Source organism: Neofelis nebulosa, chromosome 9, assembly GCF_028018385.1.
Source record: "Neofelis nebulosa isolate mNeoNeb1 chromosome 9, mNeoNeb1.pri, whole genome shotgun sequence".
In the NCBI taxonomy this organism is placed as follows: Eukaryota; Metazoa; Chordata; class Mammalia; order Carnivora; family Felidae; genus Neofelis; species Neofelis nebulosa.
The window spans coordinates 122,686,078-122,711,269 of NC_080790.1; the positions used below are offsets into that span (position 1 = coordinate 122,686,078).

The 25,192-nt window shown below is 56.0% G+C and overlaps 3 protein-coding genes and 1 long non-coding RNA gene across 16 annotated transcripts in view; 2 read left to right on the plus strand and 2 right to left on the minus strand.

Annotated features, from left to right (window-relative positions):
• PLCG1 (phospholipase C gamma 1) overlaps window positions 1-13,284 on the plus strand; it is a 37,288-nt gene extending 24,004 nt beyond the window's left edge. For 2 of the 3 annotated variants that reach the window (XM_058685614.1, XM_058685616.1), the window contains 28 exons: window positions 599-683; window positions 780-863; window positions 1,097-1,131; window positions 1,334-1,406; window positions 1,510-1,611; window positions 1,868-1,986; window positions 2,073-2,158; window positions 2,233-2,353; window positions 3,096-3,264; window positions 3,379-3,501; window positions 3,584-3,685; window positions 3,765-3,952; window positions 4,189-4,389; window positions 4,464-4,583; window positions 4,673-4,853; window positions 5,742-5,819; window positions 6,596-6,699; window positions 6,926-7,022; window positions 7,307-7,376; window positions 7,854-8,011; window positions 9,357-9,453; window positions 9,594-9,818; window positions 9,890-10,038; window positions 10,851-10,965; window positions 11,052-11,213; window positions 11,333-11,421; window positions 11,517-11,704; window positions 11,905-13,284. In XM_058685614.1, coding sequence (XP_058541597.1) covers window positions 599-683; window positions 780-863; window positions 1,097-1,131; window positions 1,334-1,406; window positions 1,510-1,611; window positions 1,868-1,986; window positions 2,073-2,158; window positions 2,233-2,353; window positions 3,096-3,264; window positions 3,379-3,501; window positions 3,584-3,685; window positions 3,765-3,952; window positions 4,189-4,389; window positions 4,464-4,583; window positions 4,673-4,853; window positions 5,742-5,819; window positions 6,596-6,699; window positions 6,926-7,022; window positions 7,307-7,376; window positions 7,854-8,011; window positions 9,357-9,453; window positions 9,594-9,818; window positions 9,890-10,038; window positions 10,851-10,965; window positions 11,052-11,213; window positions 11,333-11,421; window positions 11,517-11,704; window positions 11,905-11,947 — 3,364 coding nt within the window. In that variant the 3' untranslated portion in view covers window positions 11,948-13,284. The remainder of the gene's footprint in view (window positions 1-598; window positions 684-779; window positions 864-1,096; window positions 1,132-1,333; window positions 1,407-1,509; window positions 1,612-1,867; window positions 1,987-2,072; window positions 2,159-2,232; window positions 2,354-3,095; window positions 3,265-3,378; window positions 3,502-3,583; window positions 3,686-3,764; window positions 3,953-4,188; window positions 4,390-4,463; window positions 4,584-4,672; window positions 4,854-5,741; window positions 5,820-6,595; window positions 6,700-6,925; window positions 7,023-7,306; window positions 7,377-7,853; window positions 8,012-9,356; window positions 9,454-9,593; window positions 9,819-9,889; window positions 10,039-10,850; window positions 10,966-11,051; window positions 11,214-11,332; window positions 11,422-11,516; window positions 11,705-11,904) is intronic. The other variant, XM_058685615.1, reaches the window with a different exon arrangement.
• LOC131486356 (uncharacterized) lies at window positions 10,641-19,718 on the minus strand. The gene is made up of 3 exons (XM_058686409.1): window positions 19,704-19,718; window positions 18,997-19,475; window positions 10,641-14,841 (listed from the first exon to the last, which is right to left on the minus strand). Exons 1-3 carry the CDS (start codon window positions 19,716-19,718, stop codon window positions 14,406-14,408), a joined length of 930 nt encoding a protein of 309 aa, XP_058542392.1. The 3' UTR covers window positions 10,641-14,405.
• On the plus strand, window positions 15,712-17,771 carry LOC131485775 (uncharacterized). Its single transcript, XR_009249007.1, has 2 exons — window positions 15,712-17,143; window positions 17,553-17,771. It is a non-coding gene; the product is annotated as an uncharacterized LOC131485775 (long non-coding RNA).
• Window positions 19,719-23,690: 3,972 nt separating the features above from the next.
• ZHX3 (zinc fingers and homeoboxes 3) overlaps window positions 23,691-25,192 on the minus strand; it is a 123,083-nt gene continuing 121,581 nt past the window's right edge. For all 11 annotated transcript variants that reach the window (XM_058685626.1, XM_058685628.1, XM_058685621.1 and 8 more), the window contains one exon: window positions 23,691-24,062. In XM_058685626.1, the coding sequence (XP_058541609.1) occupies window positions 24,052-24,062 (11 nt within the window). In that variant the 3' untranslated portion in view covers window positions 23,691-24,051. The remainder of the gene's footprint in view (window positions 24,063-25,192) is intronic.

Genomic DNA, 25,192 nt, shown 5'->3' on the forward strand with positions numbered 1-25,192 from the left:
GGCCCCGGAGGGCAGGGACACTTTCCCGTAGGACCCCAGGAGAGTGCCCAGTCACCAGCAGTGGTAGTTCACTGAGCAGGCCCTCCCCCGCCCCTGCTACCACCACCAGTTCTGGGTATTGAGGCACAAACTCCCAGCATTCCAGGGTGACTGGGGAGGAATCACTGTTGAGCTGCCCCTCACAGGGAATATGTGAGTAAGCTGTGCGGGGCCTGGAAGTTCAGCAGGGGGAGACTGCCTCCCTGTGTTCTGGGTAGACCAACAGCCTCTGGGAGAGCCTGGGGGACTAGAGGTACAGGCTTGAGTGCCTGACACCTAAAGATTGGCTCCCCTCCCCCATCCTGACCCACTTCCCTGGGCCTGTTTGCTCCTTTCTTGCCAGAACCATGGCCTTTTTCTTTGCTCAGATGAGGAAACTGAGGCCCAGAGAAAGGAGGAGACTTCTCTTGGTCATCCCAAGGGTTGTGATTTAGTCTCCCCATCAGAAACATAGGTCCAAGGGTAGTGCTTACCTGTCCAACCCCAGGTGGACTCAGCCCATAGGTCAGAGGTCATGAGAGGTTGGGTGATGCCACTGGGGATGTCTCTCTTTCCTCAGTATATCAGCCAAGGACCTGAAGAACATGCTGTCCCAGGTCAACTACCGGGTCCCCAACATGCGCTTTCTCCGAGAGCGTCTGACGGTAGGGAATTCTCAGGCCATCCACAGGCAGGTAGTGGGGGCAGCCCGGGCGCCCCTTGCTGTGGGCCTGACCGGAGCCCTGTCCTGTGCCATGCAGGACCTGGAGCAGCGCAGCAGTGACATCACCTATGGGCAGTTTGCTCAGCTGTACCGCAGCCTCATGTACAGCGCCCAGAAGACGGTGCATGAGCCACCTGCCCTCCCATGGCCCCTGCCCCTGCTTTCCCACCCCAGCCCCCGCCCTGCTTGCCTCAGCCCTGCTGCCCCGCTTGAGGGCTTTTGGGTGCCATTTCTCCAGCTCTTCTCCTCTTGAGGCCCACCCCTGTCTGTTGCCCCAGCCTTTCTTCCTGAAAGCCCTTTTCCCACATGGCCTCCCCAGGGGCTCTCACTCTGACCAGGTTCTGTCTCCTGCAGATGGACCTCCCCTTCTTGGAAGCCAGTGCCCTGAGGTTTGGTTTGAAGTGGGGCGGTAGGGTTCTCCCCTGGTCCCTCCCCGTATAGGTGGGAGGCATTGGGAGGGGGTGAGCCATGCGGGACCCTTTGGGGCAGCTGTGCTGGCCGGGAGCTGGGCTCTGCCTTCCGAGGGGCCCCTCACTGTCTGTGGGCTGTGCCAGCCAGCTGGCTGCCAGGTACTTCCCTTCTTCCCCACAGGGCGGTGGAGCGGCCGGAGCTCTGTCGCGTGTCCCTTCCTGAGTTCCAGCAGTTCCTCCTTGAGTACCAGGGGGTATGGCTGGGCTCGGCGGTGCCAGGGCGCCTGGCTGGGGGGTAGGGACTGGGCTCGTCACGGGCCGCGTCTCGTGCGCTCCTCACCACCCCACCCCCACCAGGAGCTGTGGGCCGTCGACCGGCTTCAGGTGCAAGAATTTATGCTCAGCTTTCTCCGAGACCCCTTGCGAGAGATTGAAGAGCCGTACTTCTTCCTGGATGAGGTGAGCCCTGCCTTTCGCTCGCCAGAATGGGGGTTGCCGACCAGAAGCCCACCTGGGTCCCAGGAGCCAGATTCTCCTTAGGGGTGCTAGCTACCTCGTTCCCCTCACCTCCCCCCCCCCCCCCCCCCCCAACACACACTGGTTTCCTGGCCCACCACAGTAGACCATGAGCATCCTCTCCTTCCCACCACTGCCATGCCAGCAGATTGGGGTAGGGGCTCACTCTGGCTTTCTTTTCCTGCCCATTCCTGGACAGTTTGTCACCTTCCTGTTCTCCAAAGAGAACAGTGTGTGGAACTCACAGCTGGATGCAGTGTGCCCAGAAACCATGAACAACCCCCTCTCCCACTACTGGATCTCCTCCTCCCACAACACGTGAGTGCCTCCCTTGGGCCCCACCTGGCCCACCCTTGGGAGGGAGGCACTCACCCAACCACGCTTGCCTCTCCTTCCCTGTCCAGATACCTGACCGGGGACCAGTTCTCCAGCGAGTCCTCCCTGGAAGCCTACGCTCGCTGCCTGCGGATGGGCTGTCGCTGCATTGAGTGTGCGTGAGGGCCAGGGCTGGGGGAGGAGGTTGGGGGGGCCTGCCCTCTTGACTGTGGTCATGTTGCTCCCCAGTGGACTGCTGGGATGGCCCAGATGGGATGCCAGTCATTTACCATGGACACACCCTTACCACCAAGATCAAGTTCTCAGACGTCCTGCACACTATCAAGGAGCATGCCTTTGTGGCCTCAGAGTGAGTGGGAGAGAAGGGAGGAGGGCTGGGGTCAGCTTGGCTCCAGCTCTGTCCTGTGACAGAGGGTTCCCTCCAGTGCCCTGTCCCCATGCCCCATTTTTCTTTCGTCCTCTTGCCGTTTGCTTGACTCATTGTTCCTAAGCCTGTCCCTGTTTCTTACATCCATGGTCCGCCCTCTTCAATGGTTTTTCTCTAGCCTGTGGAACAAACTAAAGCTCTACCCGTCCGCAAAAAATACTTCCTTAACCCCAGTGGTCTCTTTAGGCCATTGTCCTACCAACCCCTTTCCCTTCACAGCCCAGAGAGTTGTCCACATCCCTACCTGCTGTCCTGCAATTCCTGTTCACCCCTACCTGTGCTCACTAGTCTCTCATGCCTCACTGAAGGGATCATCGGGGGCTCCGGCAGCTAACTGGAGGGTGATTCCTGTCTCTCCTTACCTTCTTGGCGTGGGATGTCTCTTGCACTGCTGGGAGAGCCCCCATAGCTGGACCAACTCTGGGGACCTCTGTCTGCAGGGGTTCCACCCCTTTGTTCCTGTTGCACCCTTTGGTGCCCCTGTGGAACCTTCTTAACCCTTCCAGCAACCAAGGCCAGCATCTTCTCTGGGTAGCTTTCTTATAGACAGGGCCTCCAGGGCCTTGGTCCCTAACACCTCCTTCTCTGAGGGGGTGTTTGTACTAAGCATTGATCCCTCAGAATTGTAAGGCCTCTGTCACTGCACTGGCTCCTTACCCTTTAGGTACCCGGTCATCCTGTCCATTGAGGACCATTGCAGCATTGCCCAGCAGAGGAACATGGCACAGTACTTCAAGAAGGTGCTTGGGGACACACTCCTTACCAAGCCTGTGGACATCGCTGCCGATGGACTCCCCTCACCCAACCAGCTCAAGAGGAAGATCCTTATCAAGGTAGGGGTGAGCTCCCCACACTTCCCAGCACCTCTCCCAGGCCATTGCAGCCTGGGTGAGGACGAGGGACGCTGGGACTAGGGGGCATTGCCATGTCCTGGCCTGTCCCCATAGCACAAGAAGCTGGCAGAGGGCAGTGCCTATGAAGAGGTGCCTACATCAGTGATGTACTCCGAGAACGATATCAGCAACTCCATCAAGAATGGCATCCTCTACCTGGAGGACCCTGTGAACCACGTGAGGGCCAGGCCAGGCCAAGCATGGGGAGGGGCACCACGGGAGGAGGGCTCCGTTCATGGGCCGCACTTCTGTCTTCTAGGAGTGGTATCCCCACTACTTCGTCCTGACCAGCAGCAAAATCTACTACTCTGAGGAGACGAGCAGTGACCAGGGCAACGAGGATGAGGAGGAGCCCAAGGAGGTGAGGGGCCAGCCCAGGGCTGGGGGCTGGGCTGGGGTCAGAGTCACTGAGTGTCTTTGCTGTTGCCCTCCCCCCACAGGCCAGTGGCAGCACAGAGCTGCACTCCAGTGAGAAATGGTTCCACGGGAAGCTCGGGGCAGGACGGGATGGGCGGCACATCGCTGAGCGCCTGCTTACCGAGTACTGCATTGAGACCGGGGCCCCTGATGGCTCCTTCCTCGTGCGAGAGAGCGAGACCTTCGTGGGCGACTATACCCTCTCTTTCTGGTAACCCACTCCTGGCGCGTGTATACTCTGATGCGGCACCTCCCAGAGACCACCACGGTCCGTAGTTGGTCTCTGTCACGGGCTCTCCCATGGAACGTGATCTCATCACATGCATGCACACACATATACTTTTCAGGGTGCTTTGAAGCCCTCCTGCAGGGCCACCCACACCCAAACAACTTAGGTACCTCTCTTGGGCCCGGCCTGCTCCTCACTGCCTCCCTGTCTTCCCTCAGGCGGAATGGGAAAGTCCAGCACTGCCGGATCCACTCTCGGCAGGATGCTGGGGCCCCCAAGTTCTTCTTGACAGACAACCTGGTCTTTGACTCGCTCTATGACCTCATCACACACTACCAGCAGGTGCCCCTACGCTGCAACGAATTTGAGATGCGCCTCTCAGAGCCAGTCCCGCAGACCAATGCCCACGAGAGCAAAGAGTGAGGGAGGGGCCGAGGGCTGGGTGGGGGACCTGAGAGGTGATGGCCAGGGCTTGACTTGGGCCTGTCCTCAGGTGGTACCATGCCAGCCTGACCAGAGCTCAGGCTGAGCACATGCTGATGCGCGTCCCCCGGGATGGGGCCTTCCTGGTGAGGAAACGGAATGAGCCCAACTCCTACGCCATCTCCTTCCGGTGAGGGGTGTGGCCTCGGGGTACTGTAGGTGGTGTGGGGTTATGCCTGAGTCTGGGCTGCCCTGACCCTGTGTGGCTGTTGTGTTAAGGGCTGAGGGCAAGATCAAGCATTGCCGCGTCCAGCAGGAGGGCCAGACGGTGGTCCTGGGCAACTCAGAGTTCGACAGCCTCGTGGACCTCATCAGCTACTATGAGAAGCACCCACTGTACCGCAAGATGAAGCTGCGCTATCCCATCAACGAGGAGGCGCTGGAGAAGATCGGCACAGCTGTGAGGGCCCAGTGCTTGAGGGGGCGTGGTGGACAGGGTGACCCTGGGCTAGCTGCTGGGCAGTGGCAGGACAGTCGGTATGTGGGACGCAGAAGCCAGGGATGTTGTAGGAGCTCCTGGGAGGGTCACTCTGCCCAGCTAGGGGCCATGGTGTGGGTGCCGGGATGGTGTCCCAGAGGGAATGTCCGCCACAAGAATGTGTCTGCGAGGATGGGCATGCATTAGGTGAAGGCATTCGAGCAGAGAGCCCCCGTGAGCCGGGGTGTGGGGTAAGGCGGTCCAGGAGCTCATGCAGGGAAAGGTAGGCCCAAGGCCAGAAGCTTACTCAGGAGGTGTGAACTGGACTGTCACCAGGGCAGGGGAGTTGGCTCTAGGAGGCAGAGGCATGAGGGTGAGGCATGTGAGGTAGAAGGCTACACAGACGGCACGGGGACAGAGAGGGCTCAGGACTTGGACTGATGGGGACTAGGGTGAGAGGTCTGCTTGAGACTTGGCATTGGTGAGCACAGGTGACCAGAGAGAGGACTGTGCACACTGGGGCCCGGGGCTGGGCAGATGGATAGGCAGCGTGGGGTGGGGGTGCCGAGTGGGGAGTGAGCGAGACACTAAGCAAGAATGTCGGGCAGCACCTTGGGCCTTGGGGAACAGAGAGGTTTCAGAATCATGGGGTGGGCCTCAAGGGTTAAGAACTTGGGAGAGAGGGAAGGGCAAAGCCGTGCTGCTAATGTCCAAGATGCCGGTGAACCAGGTGCCAGGGGAGGGGGCAGACCTGGCCTGGAGAGGAAGGCCATGTGGAGGAGGCCTGCCTCACCGACTGAGGGGCACAGGGAAGCCAGCAGCCCCTGTTCTCTCTGGGTGTTAACGTCTATCATTCGGTCCTGTTTCCAGGAGCCAGACTACGGGGCCCTGTATGAGGGCCGCAACCCAGGCTTCTATGTGGAGGCGAATCCTATGCCAACTTTCAAGGTACGACCTCGGGTGTCTGGGCACAGGAAGCTAGAGAGGCTCCTGGCTGCTCTGGGCTTGTATTTCTCTGCTGGGGGCGGAGGGGTGCATCTGTGGTCGTTGTGGAGAAGTGGTGTTTGTGGTTTTCCGAGTCCTTAGAGCTTGTGAGAGATGTGTGGTTGGTGTCTGACCACAGCTCTCCTGGGGCTGACCCCCTCCCAGTCCCTGTCCCTAGGGGTCAACACCGACCCCTCCAAACTGCTCCTCAGGGTAAGTCTCATTTACCTCCTGGGTGGCAGCAGGGCGGGGGTCGGCCACAAGGGCCAGAAACTTTGTTCTTTGCTGCTCACTCCCTTATCTCGTGCAGATCCCTCGGAAAGGACCTTTCTCTCTCTGCTTTTTTCTCTAAGGAGTAAGGAGTTGTGCTTTGTCCCTCAGGAGCCAGGGAGCCTGGGACAAGGTTTTTTCTCCTACTTTCCAGATGAGGAATGATGGGGTCCCAGTCATGCCCATAGGCTTTCAGGTCCTGGGGGAGGCACCCGGGGCACCTACAGACACTCCTAGCCTGTGAGCCCTGGCTTCTGGGGGAGATTCAAGAATCTCCCTGTGGCCCGGGCTGAGGGGCTTGCAATGTTCCACCTGGACCCTGAGGAGCCTCCGTGGAAGAGGCCCTGGGTCACACATGTCCTGGAGCCTCCTGTAGGGTTGATGGCGAGGACTATCTGGGGGGGCTGCCCCACGTCAGCAGAGTGGCGAGGATAGACTGCCTGCTCTAACCAGTGTCTCCCCCTCTTCAGTGTGCAGTCAAAGCACTCTTTGACTACAAGGCCCAGAGAGAGGATGAGCTGACTTTCACTAAGAGCGCCATCATCCAGAACGTGGAGAAGCAAGAAGGTGGCTGGTGAGCCTGGTCCCCAGAGCCAAAGCCTCTGGCATGTGTGGCGGGCTGGGAGGTGGGGGCCCCCCTGTGCACCTGCCACTGTGCTGTCGTGGTGTGTCTGTCCCACATACCTGCGCACCAGCGCTGCTCCTGCAGCCTGGCGTAGGTGCGGGGACTCTGACAAGGGATATCCTCCTTGTGGGAGTTTGGAGTGGTTGCTGGGGTCAGCACCCTGTGGCTTCCACAGGTGGCGGGGGGACTATGGTGGGAAGAAGCAGCTGTGGTTCCCGTCAAACTACGTGGAAGAGATGGTCAGCCCCGCAGCCCTGGAGCCTGAGAGGGAGGTGAGAGCAGAGCCATGTTGGTGCGACAGAATCCCCATCCCCAGACTCTTCTTGTGCATATGCCCATCACACACAGTGTCGGGTGTACCTGTGCATGCACAGCCACCAGTCACCTGCGGTCCTGTCACACCCCTGTGGGGTCCGCAGTTTCCAATACACCTCCTGTGTTTGTGTTGTCATGGGTGTGTGCATAAGGTGTGTTTGTTGCACGCACACAGACATCTCCTCCCATGCATCTATATAAAGCAGATGTGCTGATGACCCATGGGCTTTGCTTTCCACAGCACTTGGACGAGAACAGCCCCTTGGGGGATTTGCTCCGGGGGGTCTTGGATGTGCCAGCTTGTCAGATTGGTGAGACCCCACCCCTTTCCCCAGCCCACGGTTCTTCAGGGTCAGGCTCTCCTTTGTGGCTCCCTTTGTGTTCTGTGGGAAGAAGCCAGTGGCTGGCCTCCCAAAGGCTGTCCTCACTCTGAGCTCTCCCCGTGCTTGGATACTCTCTTGACACCCCAGTCTCGATTCTTCATCTCCAGCTCTGACCCCCTGCATGCTTACTCTGAGCCAGGCACTGGGTGATGCGGAAGGCTAGCTGACCTCCACAGTCCTTGTAGGTTGGGCCACGGTGTGACGGGACCTTGGAGACAGGGTGGGGCACGTGACCCGCACGAGACCGGGGTTTGAGCCCTGGTCGCCTCTCCTGGCAGCGCAGCATCACCTCCCTCACACCCTGTGGGGTGGAGGGCAGGTAGTGAGGGGCTCTGAGCCAGTGCCTGGGCTGTAGTGTGGGGGACGGGGACGTCTTTCCAAGTGCTGTTTCTCTTGCTCTCCCAGCCATCCGTCCCGAGGGCAAGAACAACCGGCTGTTCGTCTTCTCCATCAGTATGGCTTCCGTGGCGCACTGGTCCCTGGATGTTGCTGCTGACTCACAAGAGGAGCTGCAGGACTGGGTGAAGAAGATCCGAGAAGTGGCCCAGACGGCAGACGCCAGGGTAGGGGGCATCTGTGGGGTGCAGGGGTGCAGGTGGGCAGCATGTGAACCTGTTGGGGGTGAGGCCTGCAGCACTAGGCCTGCCTCTAGGCTGGGACCTGGAGGAAACCACACACACACACACACACACACACACACACACACACACACACAGCAGGCCGTGTGGCTCATTCAGGACAGAGATGGATAGCGGCCGTGGGCCACCCTGTGGATCTGCGTGGTCAGCAGTTGGACACACGGGCCGAGCAAGAGCAGTCTTGTGCTGGAAGCAGGAGCGGGTGCCCAGAGGCTTGGGAGGAATGGGTGGTGTGGAGTGGGGAGAGGGTTTAACTTTGGAGGGTGTTGGTGGCAGGGGGAGCCCGGAAGGGCAGGGCCGAGAGGCTGGCGGTGGCCAGGGGTGGATGGTATCTGATGTGTGAGGGCTGCAGAGGTACCAATGGGCACGATAACCTGAAAGTGCCCGGCGTTTCGGCAGCAGCAACTGGCCCTAGTGTCACTACTAGGAACCGTGGTGGTGGGTCTCCACGGGGCTAGAGCTGGGGCCAGCTTTCACGCTTGGCTATAGGAGGAGCCAGCAGAGAGGAGGGAGGCCACTTCCGCTGAGCCTGGGGGAACGGAGGGAAGGATGTATTCACAGGGGTTAAGGGAATTCTGTGTGATGGCCATTCCCTGGGTGGTTGGTGTGGGTGGAAGGTGACAAGGCAGGTCTGTGGCTGCTTTGGAGGATGGGTGCCTGTGAGCCGCACAGAGAACAGAAGGTGCTAAGGATTTTATTGGCAGACTGGCTAGTTGGGATGGATTCTGGGGTCTGGGCTGAAAGAGGAAGTAAGAATGTGAGTGTAGGAGCCCTTGATGGAAGAAAGTGGGCCTCTGGAGCTATGAGGACAGGATGGGACGCGCTTGTGAGCAGCCGCGGTGGGTAGGTGGCTGTGTCGGGCAGGGGGGCATTTGAGGGTGTGAAGCCATTAGGCCTGCAAGGTGGGAGGAGTCTCCTCAGCACCGAGACCTGAGACCGAGCCAGAGACCTGAGTCCCCACTGAAGTCACAGGAGGCTGCCTTGCTTAAGGGAGGCTGGGTACCCGATGGTCACAAAGCATCACCAAAGAGTGCAGCCAACCCCAGGACCCTGAGCTGTCACTGGGGTGTGGGTGATGAGGATATCATCCTCTAAGAGTCTTAGGAGGGCAAGTGTGGCCTTGGGGGCAGAGAAAAGGAAGGAGGATTCTGGGGTGTACTGTCCAGAGGGGTGTGGGAGATTCGGGGGACAGGGCAGGGCCCAGAGAGCACCTGCACTGTGGGTATGCCTAAGCTGGCAGGGGCATCCGGCCATGTGTGTGTGTCACCAGCTCACGGAGGGCAAGATGATGGAGCGGAGGAAGAAGATCGCCCTGGAGCTCTCCGAGCTGGTTGTCTACTGTCGGCCTGTTCCCTTCGATGAAGAGAGTAAGGGCCGAGGGCTGGTGGGGGTGTGTTTGGGCGCCCTCCCTGGCAGGTGGAAGATGTACATTTTGTCCCTTTGTATGGGGGGTGGGGGAGCTGCCCGGGTGGGTGGGCTCTGTAAGCATTCTCCCTGTTTGATCCAGAGATTGGCACAGAACGTGCCTGCTACCGGGACATGTCGTCCTTCCCGGAAACCAAGGCTGAGAAATACGTGAACAAGGCCAAAGGCAAGAAGTTTCTCCAGTACAACCGGCTGCAGCTCTCCCGCATCTACCCCAAGGGCCAGCGGCTGGACTCTTCCAATTACGACCCCTTGCCCATGTGGATCTGTGGCAGTCAGCTCGTGGCTCTCAACTTCCAGACCCCAGGTGAGAAGGTGCCCCGTGGGGCGGGGTGGGGTGCCATCGGGCCAGAGTCCACTGTAACTCGGCTCTTTCAGACAAGCCTATGCAGATGAACCAGGCCCTCTTCATGGCCGGTGGCCACTGTGGCTACGTGCTGCAGCCGAGCACCATGCGGGATGAGGCCTTTGATCCCTTTGACAAGAGCAGCCTCCGAGGCCTGGAGCCATATGCCATCTGCATTGAGGTGGGTGGTGCTCGCCTGTGGGCTTTAGGGTGGGCAGGGGTTGCTCTTCTGGGGCTCGTTTCTGGAGTCAGGGATGCGGTGCCGGTTTGTGTGACTGGCGGGGGGCACTGAACTGGCTCCTGAGCGTGAGGAAGGTGTGACCGTCCTCTGAGATAGGAAGGCAGCTGCAAGTCTCCACCGTGGGGCTGGGCCCAGAGTGGCGAAAGCCCGAGGCAGGTGGGCTAAATGTAGCCACTTCTTGGCACTGAAGAGTCAGGCTGTCCAGTGAGGCCATGGGTAGCCGCTGCCTGGCAGGACAGGAAACCAGGGCCCGTGGTGAGCTATCCGCAGGAGCCAGCGGGACGGCACTTACTGGAACGGGGCTTGAGGGAGAGTGACCCCCATCCCCAGCTGTCTTTTAGAACAGTCCCTGAGCACTTAATGCCCCCTGGTGAGAAGCTGTGGGGTGTGGGGCGGGTGGGGCTGAGCAGTGTTGAAGGAGGTGAGGATGGCACAAGGTGAGTGGGTGCTGCTTTCCCGAGAAGAGACTTCGATTTTTTTTTTTTTTTTTTTTTTAACCTTGTGGGGAAGTAACTGAAAAGATTTTCATATTGAAACAGACATGCGTTTGATGAAGTAGATTGCAGAAACTCCCACGAGAAGTTTGGCTGAAGCTTCTTCCAGTACCACTGCTCAGGGCCCTGATGCCATGAGCCACTTAGTGGGCCGTGTCCTTGGGGCCCAGCAGAGGGCGCACTGCCTCCACTGCATAGTGAGGACTTGGAGGGAGTGGAAAGGACAGTCCCCCAGTCCATCTCTACCCTGCCTTACAGGTGCTGGGGGCCCGGCACCTGCCGAAGAATGGCCGAGGCATCGTGTGTCCTTTTGTGGAGATTGAGGTGGCCGGAGCAGAGTATGACAGCATCAAACAGAAGACAGAATTTGTGGGTAGGTCTGCCTTCCCCACTCAACCACGCCAGTGACCCTGTCCTCTCTTGGTGGTGGCCTGAGGCCTTCTGCCCTGACTTTTGCAGTGGACAACGGACTGAACCCTGTTTGGCCCGCCAAGCCCTTCCACTTCCAGATCAGTAACCCGGAATTCGCCTTCCTGCGCTTTGTGGTGTATGAGGAGGACATGTTCAGTGACCAGAACTTCCTGGCTCAGGCCACCTTCCCAGTGAAGGGCTTGAAGGCAGGTGAGGATCCTTCCTGGAGACAATGCCCAGGATCTAGCTTGGGGACGGGGTGGGGGGCGGGGGGCGCAGGCCCCTGCTTGGCTCCCTCCTGGGCTGAGGGCCAGGCCTTCTCCTCCTAGGATACAGAGCTGTGCCTTTGAAGAACAACTACAGTGAGGACCTGGAGCTGGCCTCCCTGCTCATCAAGATCGAAGTTTTCCCTGCCAAGGTGAGCACGAGGAAGGGGGGCTGGGGAGGAGCCAGGCAGCAGCCTCACAAGGCCCTGGGGAGGCACTGATCTCTCGTGCACCGCCCTTGTTGAAGCAGGAGAATGGTGACGTCAGTCCCTTCAGTAGTATGTCTCTGCGGGAGCGGGGCTCCGATGCCTCGGGCCAGCTGTTCCATGGCCGGGGCCGGGAAGGTTCCTTTGAAGCCCGCTACCAGCAGCCGTTTGAGGACTTTCGTATCTCCCAAGAGCATCTGGCAGACCATTTTGACAGTCGGGAACGGAGGTGAGGGGCTGGAGGATGGGTGGCCAGTGTGCAGCTTGGAGGTGGGGGATTGTGGGAGCGATGGGAAGAAGTGCTTGCTGCCCCTCCGGGTCCTTCTCTTGCCTCCTGGGTGGGTGGAAGTTACAGTTGTCTGGCTTTGGACTGTCCCACTGCACTCTGAGGCCCCACTGCCGGTAAGGACACTCTCTCCTTGTGTCCAGGGCCCCACGAAGGACTCGGGTCAACGGGGACAACCGCCTCTAGTTGTGTGCCAGCCTCGTTGAGAGCAGCGGGTGCCATGCACCTCGTGGAGTGCCGTGAGCCGGGTTCTTGAGAAGTGGCCTGTCGTGGCAGCCTTCCTGGCCCCGTAGCCTGGAGCCTGGATTCCAGCAGTGACTGCTAGACAAAACCAAGCCATTAATGAGTTGTTTTACTGTTTGGGGCCTCCGTGCCCCAGCTCTGGGGGAAGGCAAACACTGTACTGTGTCTCAAATTAATTAAGCACACACCTCTGGTCCTGACTTCTGGAGATGGAGCTTTCCATCTGTGGGGCCAGGACCATGGCTGCAGCCCCTTGGAGAGAGGCTGCCTCAGCCTGTGGCACAGGAGGCTCTAAGGAACCGCAGCAGCCTCATGGGGCCAGGGAAACAAACCCAAGTTTACATTGTCCTGTAGCTTTAAAACCCCAGCCGGGCAGGGGTGGGGGTAGATGCCCCCACGGTTTGGCCCTGGAGCCAGGGCAGAGGAGCACAGGACCTGCCTGGAGAGGGTCCCCCCCTGCTCAAGGAAGAGGACACAGCACAAGGGCATGTTGCCCGTGGCTGGGAACACAGCCCAGCCTCCAAGATACAGGGGATCATGTTAGAAATAGCAGCATTGGGCAAGCCAGGCTGCTGTGGGCCATGGAGGGTCGCCCTGCAGGCCACTGTGTGAGGGGCCTGAGGAGGCCAAGGCCCAGGGCGCTGCCTGGAATGGGGACAGCAGCTCCTCAGGACCATGGGAGGATGAGGGGGACCCGGATGTCCTGCCGTGCCTTGGGCTGCACCACCTGCCTGCTGCCCAAAGCCAGGAGGCAGCCCAAGGTTGACACTCGGGATGTGAGTCTGGAATCCGGACCTGCTCACTAGGGTAGACGAGTGTGTGGCTGTGCTGGCCGAGCACAGCAGCTCCTGCCACGTTGGGAGGGCGTGCCTCGCTTTGACGCAGAGGCCACCGAGCAACGGAAGGTCTAACAGCAAGGTCACCGGACTTGAGGCCTTTGTCGGAGATGGGTGCCGGCATGGCCAGAATGGAGGAGCAGGTCGCAGGCCACGCCGGGGATTTTCCCCAGTACCTTCGGGAAGCTCCTGCACACAACTGACAGGCCCTTCTTCAAGGCACCCTTCAGCAGGTCGGCTAGGGGACCCCTCCCCCCCACCCCCGTCCTGTTCCAGACCGAAGACCACTCTCCCCGTTGCAGCATAAGACCTGGGCTCTGAGTCTGCGGACAGCACTGTGGGAGGATGTGGAGATCAGCCCGAATATTCATTAAACCAGTTGAAAGTCCTCTTGCTGGGCATCTGTGATGTTGGAGTATGGAATTTTAAAGGTTATTTTTTGCACACCGTTTCCTACCATGTTCATTATTTCACATAGGATGTATGATTTTCTGTCTTCCACTTCTAACCGGAAAGCTGCTTGGTTGGGGGGTGGGGGAAGCAAAACGAATGAACTGGTCTGTGCACTGTGGCAGAACTGTTATTTTTATGGATTTTACAGCTCAACTAACAGTGTTACCTTTTCAAGATTTATATATTTATATACTCTTAAGAAAAACCACTGAGCCGTTAAAGCCTTGTTATTCAATCCTAATAGTGATTCAGTTTTCTATAGTTTACTTTTAGGGTAGAAAGTAAATTATTTAACATTACATTAAACTTCCCAGATCATGGATTGTAAACCGAAGGAAATTATACAATTTCTGAGAAAATGTATTGGTTTATTTAAACTAATTCTAAAGTTGTCTTTGCAAGTATGACCTCGGAATCCTGTCCATAGCAAACATACCTACATATGGCTGCCAACGTTTGGTTTATAATCAGAATATTAACAAAAATCGTAAATTTTATTAGAAAAGCTTTCCTTTTGAAAAGAATAGCAGTATTATTTTTCTTCTCAGTAGTATTGTAACAAAGTTAGCGACTCTCCTTGCTCCTCACCTTTGGAGGGCAACCTTGGAGCAGAGCCACAGGGAGGGGCCGGCGACCACCCGACACGTGGGGACAGCTGTGCTACAGATGGTAAGGCTGTCGGGAACGGGCCGGGGTGGGAGGAAAACAGCAAAGCCTATTCTGGTCAGGTGGTTTTTGTTCAAAGGCAAAGACAACGCAGTGTGCGTTCCCTTAGGGACAGAAAAGGGTTAAGGATCGGCCGGCTGTGTGGGCAGGTGAGGGAGCGGTCACCATGCAGCTGGCTGCTTCCATTGAGCTGGTGAGAAGACCCCGGAAAGGAGACGGGAAGGTTGGGAAGGCAGCCCCATGAAGGGGTGCAGGCCCATGGGCACAAGGGTGCCCTTCGGTACAGCTGGCACTCGGCATGCGCAAGCCCACTGCCCTCATTCAGCCTCAGTTGCCAGTTGTGCTGGCCTCTTAAGATCTGACTGCCACATAAATCGGCCCCGTGTCCTTTTAACTTGGGTGCTCTTTCACGGGCCCTGGGAAGCCGGTTGTCTGGAGACAACTTGTCAGGTGGTTATTGTGCGGTACAGGCATGTGGGAAGTTTTTGGCAACTTCCCAGGTCAAGCATCTCTTCCCTCCTCTGGGCTACAGAGTGGGGTGAGAACACCTGCTCTTCCAGCTCCCCTGCAGACAGGATGTCCGGGGACAGCAGCCCGAATCCCTGCAGCTTGCCAACCCTGGTGAGCGGGATGCAGCCGGAGCCCTTTCCCAGTTCACAGAAGCCTCTCCTTTCAAAAGGAGGTTGCCAGGTGCCACTCTGGTTGCCTCGATAGCTTGCAACCAAATCTCTGCCCAGATGTGGTCGAAAAGGCACTGCCCTTACCTTCCTGTGGCTGTTTTCATGGTGGTCTGCGCCGGTGTAGGTCAAACATGATGCCACACACAGAGCTGCCTGCCTGGTGGATGGATGGGGAGGAGCATAAAAAGCCAGCCCAGGGATCCTGAAAAGATGCAGGTAAGTGTAATCAGTTGGTTCTTAAGATGGTAATTAGTGTATCGCTGGTGTGATAATTCACGTACCAAACAAAGCATGGAGAGCAAGATTGTCAAGTCCAAGGCTGATTAGGAGTTACATTACAGGTTCTGAGGGGCATGTGGGTGGCTCGGCCAGTAAGCCCCTGACTTCAGCTCAGGTCATGATCTCACAGTTCATGAATTTGAGGCTCACTTAAAGGGGTGAGCTCGAGCCCTGCTTCAGGTAAAACATGAGCCCTGGGTGAGCCCCGCGTCTCTCTCTCTGCCCCCTTGCTCACTTGTGCCCTCTTCAAAGAAAAAGAGTTACAGGTTCGGAGCATCCCTTTCCTATATGGTAAGTCAGACCAAGACCTAACAATTCCCAATTTGACAGATTGAGGGCAAGTCCTGGTTCATTCTAGTTCCCTCTGAGCACCACCCACTTGGAGAACTGGGATCAGTTTAAAATACTTCCTTTCATCCACTGAACTAGATATAAGAGCCAGTATCAGAGCGCCCACTGCTCAGGTTCTTGCTGGCCCCTTGGCTTTCTCCCTAGAGCTTCTCTGTCCTATTCAAAAGGATGGTTCTTTTCCCAGTGACAAGGGAGTTGATGGAATTTGGCCTGAACTTCGAAACTGGGTTTTCTTGCTCCAGGTTCTTGTGGCCAGGAGAGCTTGTCCAGTGTGAAGGAAGAGTTCTGTGCTGACCCCTCGGTTAGGGGCTGCCTGTCATCACAGGACATCCTTGGCTTTTTGGTGTTGACCATTTTTATTTTAATCAGGATGAATCCCCATTTACTGAACAAGTGTCTTTCTGGAGTATGACTTGGAGAGGAACAGCTCTGACGTCCCTGAGGCACACCTATCTTCCAGGCTCCCAGGCTACATACACTGCTTTTCACTGCAAATGCCTTGATCTTTCTTCCTGGTAGAAAACAGGACAAGTCTCAGTCTTGCAAGCACACAGATCAGTTTCACCTCCTGTTTCCTCCAGACAGACCTGACTGAGCTCATTAATCGACCCATGAGGCCCTACAAAGGGGAAGGGATGGGGGGTGAGGGGAAACCCTCACTTGAGACTGAAGGTCTTGCCCTATGGTGCATAAGTTGCTTGCCTCGTCATCCATGTGGGCCACGTCCCTGTGGTGGGACAGCTTGGATTGGCACGAGTTTCTACCCACTGGGTTACGCATCTGGGAAGCTTCTAAAAAATACCAGTGCCTACAGCCCTAGCATAGGTATTTTTCAGAAGCTTTCCCGGGTGAACTGAATGGAAGGTCAGGGTTGAGACGCTTCAAGTGTGGGCAGAGGAAACCAGAAAAGCAGGGTCAGGAAGAGGAAGTCCATGGTACCAGGGGCAAAGATGAGAAGCGGACTGGCTCCCTGCAGGGGGAGTCTCCTCTCCTGCTGTCTCCAATAGGAACCACTCCTGGCTGGCTGGCTGGCACACCAGGGACAAGTAACTGCTCAGAGTTGCAGGCCTGCACTTCTCTCACCCCGTGCACACGTGCACACAGCACTACTTGCAAGGTCAGCAGCTCTCCGAAGCCCCTGCAAAAAGAGCAGTCAGGGCAAGAACCCCTCTGTAAAGGGGGAAGGCAGGAGCAGTTTCTGACTCCAGTTGAGGACAGTGCCATTAACAAGGATCTGTGGCCACAAGCACGTGGCCACAGGACCTCCCCCCCCCCCCCCCCCCCCCCCCCGACTAGACACATCCTGAACATCATCTGGAGGCTGGGGCTCCTTAAAAACTCACTTGTCTTTAAGTTTGAGCCTGTCCTCTCTCACCATTTCTGTTCTTTAGAAGGGAAAAACCATCATAAGCACTCTCTGGTTATCCCACCAAAGTAGCTCACAGAACAGAGTAAGTTCCTGCCTCCTCACATCTCAGTTAAAGAGATCAAGCCCTGTCTCCGCTGGAGACTCCTCATTGGGTCTTCCTCTGATGATCCCCAGGGGACTCCTGTCCAGGAGTCAGGCAGGGGTTCTGTTTCCTGCCCGGAGGCCACTGCAAGTGCCCCCGGGAAGCTCAGCCACTCACAGCGGGCTGCCACTGCCCACTCTGCCCACAGTTGTGTCCCAGAAAGCCCCTGCCCGAGTCTGCACTCACCCCGGGCTTCAGCTGCATGGCATTCAGGCTGTCACGCCGGGCTGCTCTTGCTTTACTCAACACAAAGCTGTTTTCCCAAGACTTCAGCTGGCCTCCAGAAGGACCAAGTCGGGAACAGGCCCTGGTGTCCACCTGGGACCAGAATCACTGGCCGGCCTTGGTGTGTGTCTGCCCCAGGTGATTTTCTGTCTGGGCTCCCTTTTTCCTGTCACAGGCCCTCGGGGTCACCCCAACAAGATTCACTTGCTCTGAATCTTAGAAACTGGGCTTTTAGAAAAGATCTTACCACCCAACGTGGGGCTTGACCTCAAAACCCCGAGATTAAGAGTCGCATGCTCCACCAACCTAGCCAGCCAGGCGCCCCAGAAATTAAGCTTTTTAAATCCTATTCTTTTAAGGCCTCCGCATCCTTAACCGATTCACCGGCACCCCCTTAGCAAAGAGGAAAGTGCTCTGCTTCTGAGCACATTCTCCTCACTGGGCGGGAGGGGATGGGGGAAGGGACAAGAAAAGGACTTCCCAGCACCTTCTCACAAGACACCCGATGACTGTGAGTCTGACTCCTTCCTGCTTTTTGTCTGTTTAGCGTAATTCTAGAAACCTCACAGTTCTGTCACACAGAAGCCAGGCCTGTGGACACAGCAGCGTGGGAGACGGAGAGAGGAACTTTCCTGAAGCAGGCTGAGGGGAACGGCCTTGCTCATCCATCCAAGCTTAAGATCTGGCTTGCCCACTGAATAAATCAGATGTGAAACGTTTCTAGTTTTTCTGGCTCCCCCACAAAATAAAGTCAGCAGATGTGAAACATATTTACGTTTTTATTTAGGAACAATCAAAAGATCTGAAGTACCATTTCGGCCCATATCAAATTGTATACGCAGTTTGTCCCTGCTCCCTACCTTCTCCAAATCCACAGATACAAAATCTAGGAAATGTGCAATTTGCATCTTAGAAATAGCAGCATCCCCACAGGGGACCTCATGAGGCCTGGAAGCAGCCCAGAGAGGACAGCCCACCCCCACCTCAGCATAGCCACTGTCCGAAGGCGAGTTACGGCTTTCTGTTAAGAACACGTACTCTGGATAAAGAACTCCCATTCCACCCTGGCCTGACCAACAGAGTGTGCCCCCTTGGTTTGGTCTCATTCCTGGCCACCGCAGTCAGGGGACCCTCTTGTATAGTTTGGTGAAGTTGCAGATTGCCTCTGGGCAAACAGGGCAGTTGTCTCTTAGCACCAAGGTGACCACGTCTTTCAGCCATCTCTCTGGGAGGCGCACTAAAGCTGACTGCACCCCAGCCATTCCCAGGGCCTCCGGTCACTCCGAAGACCAGAAGGTAAATAAATGGATGGTAGAAAACCAGGAATCAGCACTCTCAGGCAGGACCCCGCAGCTCTGGCAACCTCCCTGACTTCCACAAAGACTGTGCTCAGTTAACTTTCAATGGACGATGGCTGGCAGGGGAGAGGGGAAGGTTGGTTGGCGTTTGCTTCGTAATAACGATTATGGCACAATCGGGTTTTCCCGACATGGCTAAATGGCGCGGCAGCGCGGGAACGCCTCTGCACGGGCCACCCCTTCTCCCCTGGCCCGAGGACCACGCTGGGTCCGTACTGAGGGCGGCCCGGCTCCCCCTCCAGCCAGCTCCACTCAGCCTGGGACTCCTGCCCCACCAGCATTTCAAGCAAACTGCAAGAATGAGGTCACTGTGTGGGGGCAGGAACCAAGGATGAGTGACAATCTCTCTCTTTAAACACAAATGACAGAACAGCTACCACGTGAGTAGATTGTTACCCTCCACCAGTGTATCTACTCTGGGGTTTGACTCCTGGGAAAGACCACGCACTTGTAGCTTTCTATATTCAGGGACTCCAAACAGTCTTTACCCTGGACAATTTACCTTCGGCTCCAGCCGAATGCTTCTTCCAAATACTCCTAAATCACCCACTTATAGTGGAAAGGAACAACAGTTATAAAAGCATTAGCCAGGAAAAGCTATTCATCAACATTCAAGTGCTCAGGGGTACGCACATGCACACAGAGGAGGGCCAGGCTCCAGAAGAAGAGGCACTAACGGCAGGTGGACGCTCAGACCCCTCTCCGGTACCCTGGCTTGCCACCTGCCCCCAGCGGACAGCAGAAGAGAAGGCAGCTACCCCTGCCCCCGCCAGAAGCGCCCTGCTCGCTGTGCAGACCCCTCCTTCTGGCTCCAGCCTGAGCAGCCACAAGGGCCAGGCGCTGAGGGCTGCTAAAGCCTTGGGGCTGGTGACAGCAGAGCAGTAGCCATATGCTCTTTGCGGATCCTGGCGGTCCTGCAAACCAAGGAGAGTGTTTTTAAAAGTCAAGGCAGCAGGTGCTTGCTCCCACCCTTGTCCATGGGGTGACCAGCGCCTGCCTAGGCCGTGCCGGGCATCAGGTTTCTGCCCCTGCTCCGGACTTTGGCAGGTAGAATGGTTGCTTCCTGCTGGATCCGGGCTGTCCGATCTCCAGTCTGGTGAAGGACTAGGACCCTATTCAAAGGACAGGCCAGGTTAGTGGCCAGTCTTCACAAGTGCGCTCAGGACTGAAGAACAGAAAAGCAGACCCTGGATCACCCCCCGGGCCAAATGCCCTGAGCCCTTTACTTTACACCCCCCACATACAGATGCTGGGTGGCTCAGTGAACTGCCTTCCTGGGACGACCGGTGCCAAGGTACACAACACAGGCCTCGCCATTCCGTGTGGGACTTAGAGCTTGCCTGGGTGGCACTCATGATCGTCACCTCTAGCCAGGCACTTGGCCCAAATCAAAACCCATCACTTTGCTGAGACGTTGCCTAGTTTTCTCAGCCCTGGTGTCGCACAGCCTGGCTGTTCTAAGTGGCCAGAGAAACAGCACGATGGTTACCTCAGATCGAAGCCGGGCTTGGGGAGGGGTCCATTCAAAAGAAAGCTCGGCTCCCCACTCCCTGCTTTCTCAGGTGCCAGACGGTCCCCAAGCCATGCAGAGATGCGCCCCAAGGTCTGGGCAGGAAGAAGGCTGGGCGAGCCTGTGCTCCTCAGCAAAGCAGTGGAGTCAGGAGACCTGGAGACTGGGCCCCAGGCAGTAGTGAGGGGAGCCCAGCCCTGTTTGCCTCCTGCCCCAGGAAGCTGCTGGCTCTGGCCTGGAAGTAGCTGTGTGGACCCTAGCACATCTACAGGATTTTTCTTCTCCGGCTTACAACTGAGCCTTCCACATTGATAAGATAAAGGAAAATGTAAACTTAATACAAAAGGTGGGTCAAATCAATAACCTGCCCTGAGTAAACTCTGAGCAAGGAAAAGGGGGGAACATTAGAAAAAACCCAAATTTCAGGTTTGGTTTGGCTGGTTCTCTTCTACAAAGTGCCTTTATCCACGTGGGCTGTGGCATTTAAACTGACAAAGCTGCTCCAACCCAAGGATCTCGGTACAAGAAGAGAACAGGCAGACACAAGGCAACAGGGCCGAGAGCGGGCAGCACAGGCAGGCTGCCGAGGAGGGTGTGCGGACAAGGCGAGCACCCAGCCAGAAAGGCCAACGCCCACCCTCCATGGAAGGCGGCCCGGCACAGGTGTCCCAGAGCCAGAGGGGAGAGGGAGGTGACACAGGACCTGTGCAGGATAAGAGCCACAACTCAGCCTGGAAAACCCGCAGAAACTTCCCGGTGGGTCAGCCTCCCACGGCCAGCTCGGACAGCACCATCAATACAGCACCCTGCCCAGCTCCTGCACCTGTCCTTCCGGAAAGCAGGCCTTCAGGTCCTGATGCTTTGGTCACCCACACAGCTTGGCCAAGCCAGGAGCTCTAAGTCACATGATGCTACCAAACCCCAAACACCCAACAGGCCATCCAACACTCTGGAACCCTCGACTCCCGAAAATGGGAACGCTCCTCTCAAATCAAAAAGCTCTTTAATAGTCAAGAATTAAAATAAGTAATCAAAATATGCAAAGTAGGGGCGCCTGGGTGGCTCAGTTGGTTAAGCATCCAACTTCAGCTCAGGTCATGATCTGGCAGTTCGTGGGTTTGAGCCCCGTGTCGGGCTCTGTGCTGACAGCTCAGAGCCTGGAGCCTGCTTCGGATTCTGTGTCTGTCTCTCTGCCTCTGTCCCAATTTGCGCTCTGTTTCTCTCTCTCAAAAAAAAAAAAAAAACACATGAAAAAATTTTTTTTAAATATGCAAAGTGTATGTATCATAAATTCAGATTTCTCTGATCAGAATGATGATCTAGTTTCACCTATTAAAACTGGATCTACAACTCCGTGTAAAAATATTAATAAACCAAACGTGCAAGACAGGCAACAAGAAACACCAAAGATTTTACTACCGTGACAAGTCCAAGTGCGTCGGGAGAAGAGGGGAACGACCAGTCACTTTAGGAAACCCCGTCCCACCTCTCTCAGCTCTACAGCCCACAGACTGCCTTCTTAATGGAGGCGACGTCACAGACACCCTCCGGCGGTGTGCAAAACCGCAGTGATCTCACAACAGGACAGGGGCCTGACGCACGGGGTGCAGTTCCAGTTCTGGGCCAGCGTGCTTCCGCGTGCCAGGGCAGCTGTATTCCTCAAGCACCCAAAGCCCTGTGCACCTGCTGCAACATCTCCTGGGCCACCTGCTCGCTGACCTGTCTCTCTTGCCTTCACCTTTCATTGTCTGAGGCTCCAACCCCACTACCCAATCCAGTCCAAGAGCACAGTCGGGGGAGGAACCATCCAGTCTGCGTGGCTCCTTACCTGGGCGGTCCTGCCATGTGCGGGGTGGCCCTGGGCGCCGGGAGAGCAAACATCTGTGAGGAAAACACGCCCAGGCAGCAGCACCGGACGGAGCTTTCCCACCTTTCAAAGACAGGCTGGTGCCGAGGCGGGGTCCCTATGTCCTGCACCAACTTGTCTACCACGTAATTCATTTTTTGTTTTGCTGTTTGGGTTGTAAATGAAATATGAACACAAATTAAATAACCAAGAAAACCCTCTCTAAAGACACAACCCTCTGGCCAGTATGTGCAGGACTTGGAGCGAGGCCCGCAGGGTGGTGTCTCAGACACTGATGGTTTCCGGCTGGGCCACCCCAGCCGCACCTGGGATGCCAGCACTGCCTTCAACACAGGCTACTGTCCCCAGCACCCACACGCCACTAGATTCCTCAGGTGCACACCTCAGATGTACATCTTCTGAGTAAAGTATCAAAGTGAGTATTTGTCCTGTATCTGTGTGTATATATAAATTAATCTGCATGTACATAAACACTAAAGGAAAAATCCCAGGTGTCTGTTCTCTGAAGGAAGAATCACTCACCACTCTTGGCAATTCTGGAAACAGGCCTTTGGGGCTAAGGAGCTTCACACTCAGATGGAAAGGACACAAACATGGGGTGCAAAACTTGCCAAGTACTCACTTGTTAACAACTAAGAGGTGGTCCCTACAGGGCCCGGGAGAAGAGAAGACACTTTAGAAGAACAGGGGCTCAAGGGCTTGGGGTTGGCAAAGACAGCTCCTCTCCTGGAAGGCAGAAGGCGCCACCACCACCTTCAGTCCTTGGAGCCAAGCCAGCACAGTGCCCCACGCAGTTCAGTTCCCGCGTGGGGTTGGGGAGGACGACGCCTAGCCCACCACCAGGGTTTCTTGCCCAAAGGCCCTGCCACTCACCCAGCCTGGGCCCGGGAGGAGCGTGCTCATGAGGTTGCGGTGCTTTGGGAGGCGGGTGGTCCCCAGAAGGTGAGAAGTACACGTGAGGGGCCTTCTGCCTGCCCCACCCTCCATCCGCTGCTCTCAGGGCAGCCCATCTTGGGGAAAGAAGGATTTACCATGTAGTACAGCTCTGTAAGCAAGTTCCCCAGTGTTGCAAAAGCACCTTTTCCTGTGATTTTCTCAAAACAAAAAAAACGGATGGGAGGATTAGGCTAAAGTAGACCAAGATTTTGTTTCCAAGTTTTGGGGACAAAAATGCAGAACTTGAAAAATCCTCACAAGCACCCGTCCGGTGATGTCCAGCACCCAGCCAGGCCCTTGGCTTGAGGGCCGCGAGTACTCTGGGCGTCCCACCAGGAACCCCCCCCGTGCAAGCCCACCCCAGCTCTGAGAACTCCGGAGTCCCAGATCCTGTCAGCTCTCACTCGGACTACTGGCTGAGTGCAGGTCTTCCTTCCCACCCAAAAACAGCCTTGAAGCGAGTGTGGGTCAAGGGCTCTGAAAACCACAGCGGCCAAAGCCACCTGCCGGGGCTGCACGCTTCCACTTTAAGCCCCCTTTTTCTCAATTTCCCTCTCACTCTCAACACATCTAGATTAAAAACAAAAACAAAAACAAAAATGTGGGCACATAGGTCAGTACATCAGGCTTGACAACAAACGTTTCTCTAAGGTGATCTGAGAACCGAAAAGTTCTGGTCCATGCTTCCGACGCCCATGAAAAAGGAGAAGGGCTGTAAGGACTTTCGGGCGGGACGAGCACGCGCCATCACGTACAAACCGCAGGGACCGGCGCTTCTGTACAGATTATCATCCCGCAGGGCGACGCAAGCCCGGCGTGACAGCAGAGACCTCTTCAAAAGCCCTGCCTTCGTGGAGGAGCGCACAGGTACGCCTCTGAGTGTGCGGTGCCCCCGGCCCGCTGCCGAGGGGACGCGTGGCCCCAGGGATCTCTAGAGAAGAGACACGGGGCATGTTCAGAGATGACGTAGACGGCAATGTACTGCTTGCTAACCAAAGTTTCTATGTAATGAAAGTGTTTACAATCTGACGTTTTATTAAATGTGTATAGGCAGATTTATATGTTAAAAACTTGATTTGTGTCTATGAATATGAAATCTGAACTATTTTATCCACTGGAAGGCAAAGGAAAGGTCCTACATTGTGGGAGGAAGAACTGACGAGGACTCTGTGATCCCCGCTGGCTGGCTCTCTTGGTGGTGGTGGGCCCAAGGTGGCAGTGGGCTCCGGGCTGGCAGCGAGGCCTCCAGAAGCTCTCGTGTGTGCCCAGCGGCGGGCGTGGGAACAGCATGTGGCAGCGGAGAGTCGGGTGGAGCCCCTTCACGTGGCAGGTGGCATCCCAGACTGGCCAGTCCTTCAGTGTAATCAGTTCAAATTCAGTCCGTTTCTGAGGAGAGAACACATGCCTGTCACCTCCCCATCAGCTGCCGCTCGTATAGCCCCCAAAGCAGTCTGATCTTCACCGTGCCAGGGTGCTACCGCTGGCTCCGCGGACCTCTTAATGCCACAAGCAATGCCTTCCTGCCAGCCACTCCTCCATTCTCCAGCCCAAGGGACCGTGACTCAAACCCATTCATCCCAACTCCAGGCTGGCCATTTTTTTTTTTTTTAGTTGTGATAAAATATACATAACATAAAACTTACCATTTTAACTATTTTTGAACGTACAATTAAATGGCTTTAAATATATTCACAGGGCTGTGTAACCACCACCCTATTTCCAGCTAACCAAGAATACACTTAAGGGAAATTTTAATTTAAAACAAAAAATGAAATTAGTTTATTCTAGTTGCCAGCAAGCGAGGGTGGGCATTCCCGAGGGGCAGGCCCAGGGCTGGAGAAGGTGCCTGAGGCAACCAGCCCTGTGAAGCCACTCCTGTTCCCTGGGGCCCATCACTCCCTACGAGGACCTCAGTGACTCATGGGAGCCCAGAAGAAAACAAGGTCAAGTCTGGAAATATCAGGTCCTGGAACCAACTTCTAAATGTCCCCAGATGGGAGAATCTGAGAATCCAGATACTTCCTCAGTTTCCACAGCCTCCTTTGAAGAGCTAAGTTTCATCGCGCCTGGCCATCCTGTGATGAGGGAGGCCTCTACGGAGACACATACTCAAAGATGGGGAGGGAAAGGACGGGCTGGGAACTCGGGTCAGGATCCAATACTGACAATGTGACTTATCTGTGGCTACAAAACTACCTTCAATAAAATCATCTCAAGTTTTCTTTCAAGTTCTAATAATCCCAGAAATATGATCCAGAGAAACTGAGGAACAAAATGCAGGCTTTTGATTCCACAAGAAGGAAGATGACTTTCTATTACTTCAAATCAGAAAGAACAACAAATCAGAAAGAAATACAAATTTATAGGACTTTCATCATTTAAAAAAAAGCGCTTCACGTATCTGAGGACAATTAAAGCCCCTCTTTCCTTCTGCTTGCCAAGATGAGTTGAATTTCCTCAATAGCCCCACTGCTCTCTCCTATGCAGGGGTGGTGGGTCTGCCGGACTCAGATGGC